Below are 15867 nucleotides of genomic sequence, written 5' to 3' on the forward strand. Positions count from 1 at the left end.
CTTGGCCTCTGCATCGGATCATGCCTGACTTCCATTGGTGATGAAAGGTGCTGAGAAAGTGTTGGTTATGGGGTTTTGTGACAGCAGTGGAAACGTTAGCTAAGACCTCATCTTCTTCACCATTCTCTCTTCTCCCCCTCCCATAGTCCTGGCCATGCCTCACCTGCAGACAAAAAGCTTTCTCCCTGTCTGCTGCGGACAATTCCATATGCCTCCAAATATGCCCTCCTCTCTTCTTCACAATAAAGATCTCCCCTAATAGTGGAGCTGCCATGTCAACAGTCTCTTTACTGTGCTCCCTGTCTCTTTACAGTGCTCCTCATCTCTTTACCGTGTTCCCTGTCTCTTTACAGTGCTCCTCATCTCTTTACTGTGTTCCCTGTCTCTTTACAGTGCTCCTCATCTCTTTACCGTGCTCCCTGTCTCTTTCCTGTGCTCCTTGTTTCTTTACCGTGCTCCCTGTCTCTTGACAGTGCTCCTCATCTCTTTACCATGCTCCCTGTCTCTTTCCTGTGCTCCCTGTTTCTTTGCCGTGCTCCCTGTCTCTTGACAGTGCTCCTCATCTCTTTACCGTGCTCCCTGTCTCTTTCCTGTGCTCCCTGTTTCTTTACCGTGCTCCCTGTCTCTTGACAGTGCTCCTCATCTCTTTACCGTGCTCCCTGTCTCTTTCCTGTGCTCCCTGTCTCTTTCCTGTGCTCCCTGTTTCTTTACCGTGCTCCCTGTCTCTTGACAGTGCTCCTCATCTCTTTACCGTGCTCCCTGTCTCTTTCCTGTGCTCCCTGTTTCTTTACCGTGCTCCCTGTCTCTTGACAGTGCTCCTCATCTCTTTACCGTGCTCCCTGTCTCTTTCCTATGCTCCCTGTCTCCTTTCTGTGCTTTCTGACATTTACCATGCTTCCCATCTTTTTACTGTGCTCCCTTGCATTTTGTGAAGGCTTTCGAGGAGAATACAGCTCCCATAGGTTGTTGGCAAACTCACATAGCTTGTTGGTTTTTGCAGTAATGAGATAAATTCTGCTTTCCATGATGTTTAAGCCAGGTTGGGCCAGCAACATGTGGCCAACTGCATTCATGTTTCAAACCTTTCAATTTTTCCCTTCTGCTGTCTCTCTGGCCGTCTCTGTCCTAACCTGGGTGAAAGCCTTGTTCTTTGTGGCTCATCTGAGAATCCAGTATAACTTCTTCACCTTAACATTATTGGATAAGTGACCTCAACTAAATCTGCAAAGCCTCTTTGCTCTTGCAATACACCATCAATAACTGATGACAAGGGGGCAAGGTACCAGAGGTCAAACTTCTGTCTGGCCCCCTTGGGCGACTTTGTTGTTTAAAAATTATGTACAGCGGCAAGTTTGGACTGTCTGATGTTATTCATGCCATCATGATGAAATGCTACATTTAGTGACCTTGCTCTTACTGTTGTTTTACTGTCCCTGTCATTGCGGAGCATGTCAAGGGACAGCGAGACTGTCTCTGCATCTCCCCTCTAATGAAATTCAAAGCTTCCCTTTCTTCCCTCAATTCAATTGCTTGTCACTGGAAAGGAAACGGCTTCCAGTTAGTTAGAATTCTTGACAAATTGTTGTTGCACATTTCAATAGCAGCCCTGTGAAATACACAGATTCGATTACACCAGGCTCATATTAAACTTCCATTTCTTTATGGCGAGAACTTGGGCATTGTCCTCTGTCTCAAGATGCATGACTTGGCACATGGCAGCAGGCCATTTTGTGTGTATTTGTGTAACAAAACACAACATTAGTTCATTGGATTTTGAATTTCTTCCTTAGCTGCTGCGCTGTGTCGTGGCTAGTTTTTCAACAGAAATATTTTGTCACTCCTATCAGATTGTACTCCTTGCTTACCCAGGCTTTGTTGGCTGGGTGTGGGGGGTGTATTTTGTGTGTGTGTGTGTGTGTGTGTGTGTGTGTGTGTGTGTGCGTGTGTGTGTGTGTGGTGTGGGTGCACAAGAATATGTGTGAGTATTACTGTCCCCTTTGTCAGTTGCTCTCCACCTTCTATATTGAGACAAGGTCTCTCATTTCAATCCCGAGTACCCTGACTTGTTTGGCTAGCCTATTTATCCAGATTGCTTTGGAGATCCCATCTCTGCCTCCTAAGTTCAAGGAATGCAACTGGGGCCACACAATTGTCTGGGATTATGTGGGTGCTAGAGATCTGAGCTCTGCTCCTCAGGCTTGCAGGAAAAGCATGCAACTCACTGTATCATCTCCCAGGCCCCCCAAGCCCCGGGGTTTGTGCTTTTTAATAAAACAATAACTTCTCCTTTCAACATTGCCATTGAGCCGAGGAACTTTTAAAAGACTGATTTCCATACTATTCCATGTGTGTGAGTATTTGCATGTACATGGGTATGTTCTTGTTTGCCCGGTGCTCATGGAGCCACAAGAGGGCACCAGATCCCTCGGCTGTGGCGTTACAGATAATTGTTAGCCAGCATGCGGGTGCTGGGAACCAAATGTGGGTCTTCTGCAAGAGCAGCGCTTTCACCATGGAGTCATCTCTCCAGCCTCTTATTGTGCAATATTGTTGACAATATTAACCAGCATTTAAACCCGACCAGGTAGAACCAACAATGTACAATATACAGAGTGCCAATACAAATACCCATGAGGCAACGGCTGTGTCACGGCTGTCACCACCCCGACTTTCAGTGCCATTCAATCATCCCCATCCCTGGGATTAAGGAATGTCTGGCCAGCTAGTGAATGAGTATTCCTATGGAAATTTCATATCTATCAGCACCAACTCTTAGTTGTTTACAAATATAACTGTCTTGGGTGTATTGGCTTTCCTAAATAAAAACCAGAAAACATCAAACTGATGACAGGGGCATTCAGAAAGTACTACCATGTTGGAAGAGAGAACTTTAACAATTCAGATGACTTGAATGTCATTCTCTTTGTGTTTCCTCAAGTGTACCATCTCCTGTGTGTACTTGGGTCTCTGCAGTTTAAAGCATCCATGTAAACCTGCCCCATGATCTCTCTTATGAAGTCGGAGGATCTTCTTCATAGTAGTTTTGATACAAAGCTCAGTCAGGAGTGTGGAGGCAAAGCATTTACCTCAAACACAAAAATTCAATAATCCTGACAAATAGATTGTCACAATTTTTTAATTGATAAATTGATACAAAAATGCTATATTGAACAAATTGCCAATGGTGTTTTCAAGACAGACTTTTCTTTCTTTTTATTTCAGGATGTAGTAGCTTAGCCAGATACTGCTATAATCTGGATAAGTACTCTGATCATGCTACAAACTTCTTAATGGGTCCCAGGTCAATTTGAGAACTTTTTTGTTTATTTTTTTGCTTTGTTTTGACAGAGTCTTACTTGGTAGCCCAGGCAGGCTTTGAACTCATGGTCCACATGCCAGTCTTGTGTCTTTCTGTGAGCACAACCCTGTGGGTATGTAAGTATTTTAGACAGTGCAGTCTTTGTCTTGATAGAGTGCGTATTGAATGGTAATGTCTTCCAGACATAAAAGCACACAGGAAGGTAGGTTGTTGAATGGAAAGTTAACTCTCAGAAGATAGCTTAAGATTTTTCTAGCTTACAACTGTGTGTGTGCAACACACTTCACTTCTCCAAGCCTCAATTTCTTCATTTATAAAATGAGAATAGAAATTCCATCGGCATTTTGGCACTGAGACCTGAATAAGTCTGACAGCAACTAGGCTTTCAAGGACAATTAATTCTCCTTCTACAGTTAAATATGAAATCATGACAATATTGGGTTGACAGAATCAGCTTCCTGGAACCCCATTGCTAGAAAAATATCAAATAGGTGTTATCAATTTTATTGTCTCCACTCAATAACTAGTGTATTAGTCTCCTAGGATAGCCAGATCAAATTGCCACTAACTTTAAAGCACTAGTAATTTCTTCCCTGATGGATGCTGGCTTGAAGTTAACACACTCCAATTTCTTCCTGTCTCCGTATGGCATTTGGCCTCTACTTCTCTCAGAAGGACACGAGTCACTCGGTGAACTGGCCAATGAGCCTAAATTTAGCTTCATTTAATTTCAAGATCCCTAACTAATCCTATCTTCATGTCCAAATGAAGTTTCCTTTTGCGGGTTGAGGTAGACATGAATTTTGGGTTGGGAATCACAACACTGGTTCTCTATAATAACACGTAAAATAAATCCATTTCTCCTCTTAAATATTTTTAGAAGGTAGACATGGTGATGCACGTGTGTAGTCCCAGATTTAACCTAGAAGTTAGAGGATTAGGAGTTCAGTTGCCACACTTGGCAACATGAGATCATGCATGAGCACATATATGTGAGTATACGTGCTTATTTCTTGCATATAAAAGATTTCTTTTTTTTTTTTTCTATCCCTGTTTTGGCAGAAGTGACCTGTTGTGACTGAAGTTCTGGCTTGGTGAGGTCAGAGCCTCCCGGATCACTACAGAGGGGAGAACTCTGCCAGCAGCTGACTGCAGCCTGCCCCCACCATGCAAGGATGAAAGAGGCACAGACTGAAAGGGAGCACAATGAAATCATGCTCAGATTCTCAGAATTCCTAGTGTGGGAGGTTCTCGGCTTCCTGTAAATTGCATCTCCAGCTCCTCAGCCCCGGGATCCTCGATGACTTTGCTTGCCTCCCATCTAGTCTTTCATTTACTGCTGAATTCTCCTCCGGGGCTGCTTTTCAAATCCCAGTACCAGTGTTGGACTGGTGCTCATGTGTGCAAGTCAGTATCGACCACACAAAATGACTGTGACAGTCCCCACAAAGACAGTGTCACACCGTGAGTGAGAGTAGAATTTGCCTCTCTCTGTTGCATCCTGATTCTGCAAACACCATGAAAGCCTGTCCCATTGTGGGAGTAATTTTTTAAAGAACCCCCGCAAGCTGGAGCATATCTAGGGAATAGGTAAGGGGCATGAGGAGTCTAGAGACTCTGGTATAGAAAGAACAGCCAAAAGACGATGGCTGCTGATCTAACAAAGTTAAGGACATGGAGGTTCTTCACAGAAGAATCTGTGCTCTATGCAGGATTTAATCCCTGGTAGCCTATGCTTCCCATCTTGTGGTCCCCCCACATCCTTGCACACATGACTGTGGTCCTCCCTCATCCTAGCCCACAAGACTGTGGTCCTCCCACATCCTAGCACACATGACTGAAATCCTCCCACGTCCTAGCTCACATGACTGTGGTCCTCCCACATCCTAGCCCACATGACTGTGGTCCTCCCACATCATAGTCCTCATGACTGAGGTCCTCCCACATCCTAGCTCACATGACTGTGGTCCTCCCACATCCTAGCCCACATGATTGAGGTCCTCCCACATCCTAGTCCACATGACTGAGGTCCTCCCACATCTTAGCCCACATGATTGAGGTCCTCCGACATCCTAGCCCACATGACTGAGGTCCTCCCACATCCTAGCCCACATGACTGAGGTCCTCCCACATCCTAGCCCACATGACTGTGGTCCTCCCACATCCTAGTCCACATGACTGAGGTTCTCCCACATCCTAGCCCACATGACTGAGGTCCTCCCACATCCTAGCCCACATGACTGTGGTCCTCCCACATCCTAGCCCACATGACTGTGGTCCTCCAACATCCTAGCCCACATGACTGTGGTCCTCCCACATCCTAGCCCACATGCCTTGTCAAGACAGAAAACTCATCACATCACTCTCTATCGTTATCCCCCAGTTTCTAAGCCAATTAAGAGTCTCTGGGCATAGCAGAAGGACCTGGTAGGATTCTCACCTCAGTCAGATGGCATTTTCAACAGCTGGAAATGACAAGGAATTAGGGAGCATCACCAGCAATAATGATGATCCTTGTGACAACAGCTCACAGCCCCTGCTGCTCATTCACTCCGTGTCTCCTCTCAAAGTCTCTGCTTATGACAGTTCCGCTCCCTGGAGGTTAGTTAGGTCCTGTAAGGCCTGACTGAAGTCTTTCCACATACAAAAGCTTTCCTCGAGGTCCACCTCCCGTTTGTCCTCAAATGAGCTGGTTGCCATAGGAGACAAATACCATGTCACACAAAGATGTGCCCTATGCCATAGGATTATTTTGTGCTGAGAGAAATTGAGAAGCAGACCCAAGAAAAGCTCTCTGCCATAAAGTAGGTCATATGATAACGAGGGCACCCTTACTCTCCTCTAACGAGGAAGGATAAGAACTTGACCACCACAGACAACACTTTCTGACCTGGAGATGCACCAGGGAAACCCACATGATAAAGTTTTAGTGACTCCATGTGGAGTGTTCCCCTTCCTTTACCGCCCTGCAGTCAACACCTCTTTTCTTTAGATGTCTCAACAATACATGTAAGATTTACTTCTTATTTTTTTGAGTGTATTGCTTACATGTATGTATGTATATTGTGTGTATGACTAGCGCCCAAGGTGTCCAGAAGACTGTGCCAGATCATATGGAACTGGGATTATTGGTGTCTGTAAGGTGCTATGAGGGTTCTGGTGTTCAAACCATAATTCTGAACTTCTTTTCAGAATCTTCGTTGGTAGCTCCCACACATATGTGAAAAAGACATAACCTCTGTCTTTCTCTGCCTTTTATTAACAGGGTCCTATCTTGGCAAATAAGTCAGGATAGAGAGAAAATTATTAGTTTTTCTCTATAAAGACCATCCCTTGTGTTAACATAACACCCTGAACAAACCCTGTATAGAAAAAGACCTTAGACTGAGAGTTAATCACTGAGTTACCCTTTGACCTCCCTACTGATCTTCCTTCTCAGTCACCAGGCTCAGATACTCAGGACTCGCCTCTCTCTATATATTCCTTTTCTTTCACAAACATCAGCTCATGCAAATAACTGTCCCTTCATATGCAAACACATCACTGTTTAGATTCTTATATTCTGCTAATGGTGAAAAAAATCAGTGTACACACAGGGGCCCATAGGAACCAGGCAACACATGTCCCGTGTTATGGGAAGTATACATTCCCTGATCTCCACACGAATTATCAGTTTTGTTCAGGTTTGGGAAAAATGACCAGTACATCTAAGAGAGTGCAGGGACCTGTGCAGGACAGCGGTGGCGACTCCTGTCGTGGATATATACATGGGAGTTCTAGGAGAGAACAGCAGGAGGCCTTCCCGCAGATGCTTGCTGAGCCATGTCCAGAAGGACAGGAGCTCTGAGTAAGTGCCTGGGGAAAATGATGATTCAGTAATAAGCGTGGTTGTGAGGCATCCTAGAGACTGCTTGACATCTTGAAAGGTTGCTTTGACGTGGATTGGACACCTGTCTCACTAGAGAGAATTAGCTGAACAGAAGTAGGAATTGTCATCGTTAATGTCACTCTTTATAGCTGTAATCTGGAGCCTGGGTTGGATCTGGTTACATTTTTTGTATTGGATTATGTTCTATTATAGTCTACTGTGTTCCTAGACTACTTTCACTGTTGGTTGGCCATTGGGTCCCTGAGAACAGACTCCTCTGCTTTTGTTTTAAATCTCTGTAGCCCTGTCATCTGACAGAGTTCTCAGCTTAGGGCAACAGGTAGTCAGGATATGGCTGTTGACTAAGGAAGTGTCTTTAGTGAATATGCGTGGGGGGAAAAGGCAGAAAGCACAGGAAGCTACCACAACACAAAATGGCTTTTTATCAGTAGAAGAAGGAGGTATTGCCAAGGATGTCCTGAAGCAGAGAGAGAGAGAGAGAGAGAGAGAGAGAGAGAGAGAGAGAGAGAGAGAGAGAGAGAGAGAAAAGGAGATGGGGAAAGGGGGAGGGGGAAGGGAGAGAGAGGAGGGAGGGAGGGAGGGGGAGGGAAAGAGAGGGGGAGATGGGGAGGCGGGTGAGAGAAGAACATGAAAACAGACCATGGGCATGACCATAAAGACACTGTCTGATTAAGAGGCTAAGTGAAATTGATGAGTCAGCGATAATACTTACTTGTTTAGGAAAAAATAAAGTCTTCAAGGATTGTAGCTAAGAATCAACAAGCCTCAAATTGGAGTTTATCAGAATGCAGTAGTGTCCTGAAATATCTTTACCGAAGCTATAGGAACCATCCTTTAAATGCTTTACTGATTTATTCCTGAGTGACGTTCAGAGAACTGGGGGCTTTAATGGACATCTGCACGGAACAGTGCGTGCTGGAAGGCAAACCCAAGGGCTGACATTGTGACAGAAAGGCTGTGATCCGGAGTCTTGTCACTTGCTCAGCACCCACCCTGTGCCCCTGGCCAACTACATGTTGGGGCTGCTTGTCTTTCATTCCTTTCTCTTCCAATAAGTGACTGAAGAACCCACATCTGCAAGAGGAAAATTACTGGGCAAAGAATGGAAGGTCTGCTGAGATAGAAGAACGTTCTCCATTAATTTGGAAGCCATAAATAGAAAGACGAACAGGACTGCCTCATAATGTCAGAGTTCAGAGGCACTTTTAAAATGTCTTTTTAAAGAAAACCCGGCCTTTCTTTTTTATCACCAGAAACTTTTCCAAGGGCAGACTGAGTCTTGGGTCATTTCATTTTGACATGGAAGTTCTTTAAAAACAATCATAAGGCCAGAAAAATTTAACTCTGAAGTAACAGACTGAACATGCTCAGCAGCAGACTGATCAGCAGCCCTGGAGCACTGGAACATTAAAAGGCACGTCGGAAGAACTCCTCAGAGAGCCTGCATGGACGTGAATGGAGCCCGCATAGACGGAGACACAGCATAGGAGATGTGACTGATGAAGTTGACATCTATAGGCATTTTCTCTAATAGACTTCTTGTCGTCCTACAGCAGTCCTTTAGAAAGATTTCTGAGTATACCCAGGGACTCCATGCCTAAATATGTTTGTTGGGGAGAGATTGGCTGACATGGGGAAATACAGATGCCAACACAACTGTGCTCTATGAACGTAAGAACATCCTACAAAAAGCGTCAACCTCCCCTTGTGACTTTTGCTTAAAGTACAAGCCACAGTGATCACAAGTCGTTTGAGTGTAAATTCTGGATTCCCTTCAAACATCTTCAGACCTATTAATTCAGGCACACCACTAACCGAGCAGATGGTCTGCCGTAAGCTGGGTCCCTGTTTTCTTTCCTAGACAAGCTCTTGCTCAAGTTCTGTCCCCCACCCCACCCCCGCTTTGCTCTCTGCTACTATGATCTTGCTTTGAAACAATGGCCTATAAATGGAACTGCAAACCACATAGCCAAGGCCTCTCTTAAATTTATACAATTGATATAAATAAATAAATAAATAAATAAATAAATAAATAAATAGGAAAGAAAAAAAAGAAAGAAAGACCATTTTGACTTCCTGGTTTCTGTGATGGTAAACACAATCTAATTAACCTCAGAGGACCTAACTTTACTCAGAAGACAACCATATGCCGATCTGTGTGTGTGAGTGTGTGTGTGTGTGTGTGTGTGTGTTTCTATATTAGATTACTTGAAGTAGGCAGATTCACCTGGAATCAGGTGGCATCATGGTCTATGATCTCAGACTGAGTAAGAACGAGAAGTGAGGTCAGTGAGCTCCTTCTGCACGCTGCTTCCTGACCCATGCACTATGACCAGTGGCCTCACACTTCTGCCGCTGTTACTCTCCCATTGGTACAGATCTACCCGGGAGTGAGAATAAACTCTTCCTTCCATTTTAAAGTTGTTTTGTCTGGTATTTTGAGAAGTAACTAATACAGTATTTGTTTTCCAAAATTAAAGGCAATAGTACATATTTTTAAAAATCTAATTTCTTTTGAATATTGAAATGGACTTTTACTTGGTCAGCCCTTTTAAATATATAGGTCTTTGCACTGCATTTCCAATATGTTTAATAGGAATATCTCAGCATATACCTGAGAATTAGTTTTTACCAAATTCTCCAAGCTTGATTTTAATTGATCAACTAGATTTGAGAATCATTCACCTAAGACATATTCATTATATGTGAGCAATTGTTGGATTTTAAGTTAAACATCACAACAGAATCAAAGTTTACAGTTCAGAAGAGTTGTCTTTGGATATAAGGCTACTTCTTATCGGTCACAGGGCCTTCGCCAAGTGACTTAAACTTGCTTATTTTGCTTTTTTCCCATTACTGTGATAAAACACTCTTGACTGAAAAACAACTTGGAGATAAAGGATTCTGTTGGGTTTCACTTCTGGGTCATGAGGGAAGTCAGGGCAGGGCCTCATGCAGCAGCTATGAGAAGAAACTATGGAGAGATGCTACTTTCTGCTTGCTCTCTTGCCTTATATGTAACTAGTGTTTTATATAGGCCAGGATCAGCTGCCTAGGTGTGGAGCCATATTTAGTCATCTGTGTTCTCCTTCATCAATGCAGACACCTAAAACAGTCCTTCACAGACACACCCACAACCAATCTGATAAACACAATCACCCGTTGAGATTTCTTTCAGGTGACTCTGGGCTGTGTCAAGCGGACAGTTAAGGTTAGCTAGGACACTGCCTACCTTTGATTTTCTCCTCTGCCTTTCAGGATTAACCATGTCTACTTCTAAAGATTTGGGGAGGTGAAGCACTTCTCAATCAGCCTACGACCAGCACACTTGGCACCTAATGAACGGAAGTTGTTCACACCGCTGGCACTGGTACCAGTGTCAGGAGTGGCATCTTCATATTGTCCTCAGCACGTGACCCAATGTTTTCTGAATCTTTGCATTTTGCTTAATTTCACTACTTCTCAGCCTTCCCTCTGGAGACGAATCAAGGTCCAGAGAATCAACTTCTGTAGTAACCCAGCCATTATTCCTCGGAGTGCAAACCTAAGGGCTACTCTTGGGCTATCTCTGACCCTCACTGTTATTGTGACAGTGTCAAAGATGCCCACACAGGCAAATCGCTGGAAGGTCAGTTCTATGAGGAGAAGATATTATTGGCCAAATGTGAGCAAGCAAGGGGATCAAGATGAGGCAGAAAGCTGTGTTTTCTGAATAATTGGGGAATATGAAAAGTTAATTTATTTGCAGTTTCAGTGTTGGGTGTTTGGTGTCAAATGCTTGATGTAAAACAAAAACAAAAGCTGGTGGTTGAAGAAAATGGACTTCTTCCACTGCTATTCCATTTTCCTTGCAAAAGTGATTCTGAAATTCTCAAACCATTACAAAGTCTGGGATGGTGGCATTAAAGATTACAGCCTATCACAAGTATTAAATTTCAGTCTGTCCTGTTTCTGTGGTGTTGACAGTGAACCAGAGACTCTCATTCCAGACAAGCACTCGGTTACTGAGCTAAGCCCTCAGCCCTCTTCTCAGGATTTGTTTTGAGATAGGATACCACTAAGCTTCCCAAGCCTTGGTCTCATTCCACAGCAATGGTTCGCATTGACCTTGGGGTTTTCTTGACTCAGCTTCCCAAGCGACTAGGTTAACAGTCTAGTGCCACCAAACCTCATTCTGCAAGTTTGTCTTAAGGACACACGCCAAGGGAGATGTATCCTGTGCACACTCACTGTTGAGCGATGGCTTTTATTTAAGTTCAGAAGTCCAAAAAAGTGAGAAATAGCCGTACTTGATACAACTCCTATCCTCAAAGATGGGCTTCGACAGAGCTGACATCAGGGAGTAAGGAACATCAAAAGAGAAGCACCAACCCCGTGAGCCTTACCTGTTCTCAGCATCCGCACTGCACTTTGGGGACATCAGTTCAAAGGATTTGGTAAACTTCACCACCTGTGCCACACAGAGAGACAGCAAATCCAAGTCAATTAAAGCTTCCCCACAGTTCCAAATGATGCAATAACCGTTTTCATCTCTGTGATGATCGTTACAATAATTGGGGATTAAAGAGCCATTTCAGTGGAGTGATCCCAAGAGAAGAGAAAAGGTCGAATGCACATTTTGTGCTTGACTTCCTCAATAGCAAACATCACCAACATCACTTAACAGGATCTGTTTGGTACCTGGGCTGTTTAGCTTGATTGTTCACTATTTATTTTCTGTCCATTATTTTGCCTAAAGCACATCAAGTTCTTTCTTCTTAAAAAAAAACTGTAAGGTTTATCCTGACATTTTATTACAAATGAGGCATGTATGAGTTGTAGTCAACCCTTGCATATGGGTAAATATTTATGGGATATTGGCCAAGTAGATGATCTCCAGACTATTGAAGGGAAAGCGGGGCTTAGAGGGATTAAGTGGTTATTCAGGAAGACGTGTAGACAGTACATTGTAGAACGAAGGTTCAAACCATGGTCCAATGACTTGATTCCATGGTTCCTTTACCCACTACTCCATTCTGCATTCGTCAGCAAGAGCAAGAAAGACTGCAGCTGCTAATTATGTATGTAAGTGTGTATGACTTGCTCAATAGCAAAATAGTTTAATTCTGCCATTAAAAACTTTAATTCTATGTTGAGCATGGTAGCACACACCTTTAACCCCAATGCTAAAACAGAGGCAGGCAGATCTCAATGAGCTCCAAAGCTGGTCTGTTCTACTCCTACATAGCAACTTCCACATCAGCAAGTACACTGTACAACCTCATCTCAAACAAACAAATGAATATTTTAAAATTCATTTCATAATTATTTGTTGACTATATACTGTGTCCAAATATGAATAAGCCCAGACTAAAAGTAACTTAAGGACTGGAAAGATGGCTCCGTGGTTAAGAGCACTGACTGCTCTTCCAGAGGTCCTGAGTTCAAATCCCAGCAACCACATGGTGGCTCACAACCATCTGTTAGGATATCTGATGCCCTCTTCTGGTGTCTGACAATAGCTACAGTATACTTATATATAATAAATACATACATCTTTTTTAAAAAAGTAACTTAAAGTAACTTGGATTGGCATCATATAATAGTAATCAAATAATAAAATATAAAATGTCATCAGTTGTTTCTGGCTTTAGAAATCAAGAATATATCTTTTTATTTTCTAACCCAAGAAATACATTTGATACTTTAATATCAGCAACAATAATTCATGATTTAATTTTATGATTTGTAGAACAATAAAATTTCTGTTGAAGAAAAGCATATGATTGCTGTGCATCAGAAAAATCAAAGCCCAGTGCTTGGGACTGCATTGTTCCAGATGACAGTCTGACTTTGAAAAAACAAATGTGTAATGTAGCCATTTGGGCTAACATAGTTTCAACATAGTTTTAAAAAAAAGAAAGAAAGAAAGAAAGAAAGAAAGGAAGAAAACTAGCCAGCATAGTCTCTGTTTTAGAATCAGTCTCAGCAACCTTCTGTTAGTCTCATTAATGAATTCAATACATGTTTATACTTTTGCAAATTTAGAGTTTTTTAAACGTATTTTTATTTATAATTATAGTCTCTCTCGTTCTCTCTCTCTGTCTCTCTGTCTCTCTGTCTCTGTCTCTCTCTCTCTCTCTCTCTCTCTCTCTCTTACACACACACACACACACACACACACACACTGTGCATGTGTGTTATATGTATGTGTGCATGTACGTATGCCCTGATTTTATACTTTAAGAATCAGTTGAGAGGAATGTCCCAAGAATAAAGAGACTAAAAGTATTTTTTAAATGTATTTTCCATCTGGAGGCATTTTATAAGACAGAATGGGGAATTTTAAGCTATGGATGTATAGGCACAGAGTCACGAAGAATATAAGATATATCGATACCTCTTGATAGAACTTGAGAATGTTTGATTCTTAAAATGTAAATGATGACCATTTAAAAGTACTAAAATGAAAACAAACAGAAAAACAACAGCCCCCCAAACAAAACAAAACAAACAAAATCAAGGCCAAGGGCTGGAGATTGTAGTTTGGCTGATACAGAACTTGCCTGACATGAAGCCCTGGGTTAGATCTTTTGTTCTGCATACACTAAACATGATGGCACGTGCTTGGAATCCCAGCACTTGGGAGTGGAGATGGGGGGTGGTAAGAAATTCAAGCATTCCTGGAGAGTCTGGGGTCAGCTAAGGAGTCTAAGTCCAGCCTGAGCTACATCAGACCCTAAAAACCTAAAACAAAATAAAACAGGTCCAAATGTTATTCCTCCCTTATGTTAATTCACTTTTAATGTGTTTGCTCAGTCAGCCTGTATGAAGTACTTAGTGCTTCAGGCTTTGTGATGGGTTCTGGAAATAGAAAGGGATATAAACGCTGACGTCACTCACAATATGGTGCAGTATAGATCAGGAAGCAATTTACAGATACATGATTCTATCTTGACAGATGCTCCACGGCTACCCAAGCAGGCAGGGCCCTGGTCCGATTGCCATGTGAACTATGCCCTAGCAGTGAGTAGACTGCTTTAAGCCAAGCAGGAGATAGCTTTCCAGACTGAGGCACTACGTCACTCTATTCTGGCATTAAGTAGATAGTAAATAAACCAAAGGAGTTTAATGGAGCCTATTTCAATAAGGAGACTAATTATGGGAGTGTGTCCTGTAAAAGATAAATATTAGGGAACGGTGAAGTGCCCAGTGACTAGTAACTCTGAAAACAGTTAATGCTTCTAAATCCAAGGCAATGCCGAGAGATGGGAGAAGGAAGTGCCATGGTTGGTTTCCTCCAGGAGCTGAGATTGTTGGGAAGGACCAGAGGAGGACACAGCCACCTTTATAACAGGGTGGCGAGAAAGCAGCAATCGTGTCTCATAAGTTCTGTACTGATCTTCTTAGTTGTGGGACTCAGCTGGAAACCAGAGGATAAACCAGCCTAGGTAGATTGCTGTGAAGAGATCAGTCTTCAAGGGCACTGAGCCAGAGGGTAACGGTGCGGAATGGGGACTGAGGAGAGCAGTCGGTGCCGACAGTGTGAAGTTTTATCCGAACCCTAAGCCCCAAATAGTTGTGATAAAGAAACTGCCAAGAAGTGTTCTAGCTGTGCCAATGCTCAGAAGATGTTACTGCCCTCGGCATTCCAAACTACGACTGCTCTCCAACCTCATGGCTCCCATAAATCTTCTCCTGCATCAAGCTGATAATCCCCTCGTCCATACAGCTCTTTAAAACTCAAGCACCTTCCCCTTTGACACTGTAATCAATGAACATCCTCCCTGTTGGAATAGCCTGAAGAGCCATTTCCCTCACTGTCCAGTGACTTTGTTTTTCACAGAGCTCCTATATGATCCAAACACACTCCCAGACTGATTATAGGGAGAAGAAGAGATATGAAAGAAAGAGCTAGAACACCAGAGGGAAAAACTGAAAGTTAACCTGGCGGCAGATGTTCTGAGCCTTGAATGTTGAACACCATTGCCTAGCCAACAGACAGCAATGAAATTAAATGAAGCTTAGGGGAAAACAGGGGCATGGTTAGGAAGATGAGTAGAAGCCATCCGTATTGATAGTTGACTGAAGAGAATTCCCTGTTAGCCAACAAAGATGGGAAGAGAAGACAATCCCTGGTGAGAGATTAGTAAAGGCAGTGAGAGAAGCACCTGTGGTGCAACATGAGCTGTACCATAATGATTCTGTAACTGCTATAGAAAAATCTAGAAGCATGAGAAACGCAGGACAGAATACATCAGAGATGGCTGAGACTTGACCAGTGTGTGAGCTGAGTTGATACATTAATAGATACTTATTAACAAAGTGAGTTAAGGTTTGTAGCTGAAACTAATTCACGTTTGATTCCCAATGAAGTTAATATCTGAATATATAATGTTTAATGTATAATTCATTAATATTAGAGACTGACTATGAGTGCATGTTTGTGCAAAAATGCTCATTTTAGGTGACTATCAGAGGATTTGAAGAATATGTCTTCTGTTTTGTAATCTAATAAAAACACTTGAAAAAAAATAAAACAAAACTCAAGTTAGCTCCATTGTAGAAGAGAACATTTTAAAACAAAGAAGGTAGAAAGGTGATGGAAAAAGAAGCCGGAAGTGGTATTTGTAATCCACCTATGAGTGACGAGCTGGACTCACACACAGGTTTAGAACAA

At 42.7% G+C, this 15867-nt stretch overlaps 1 protein-coding gene across 1 annotated transcript in view; it reads right to left on the minus strand.

The window, feature by feature from the left end:
• PDE11A (phosphodiesterase 11A) overlaps positions 1-15867 on the minus strand; it is a gene marked incomplete at both ends in the record, with an annotated part of 323910 nt that overhangs the window by 186842 nt on the left and 121201 nt on the right. Inside the window, one exon of the mRNA XM_080927937.1 lies at positions 11594-11658. Within this exon, the coding sequence (XP_080784063.1) occupies positions 11594-11658 (65 nt within the window). The remainder of the gene's footprint in view (positions 1-11593; positions 11659-15867) is intronic.

The sequence above is a fragment of the Micromys minutus genome (assembly GCF_963924665.1).
Source record: "Micromys minutus genome assembly, chromosome: 13".
In the NCBI taxonomy this organism is placed as follows: Eukaryota; Metazoa; Chordata; class Mammalia; order Rodentia; family Muridae; genus Micromys; species Micromys minutus.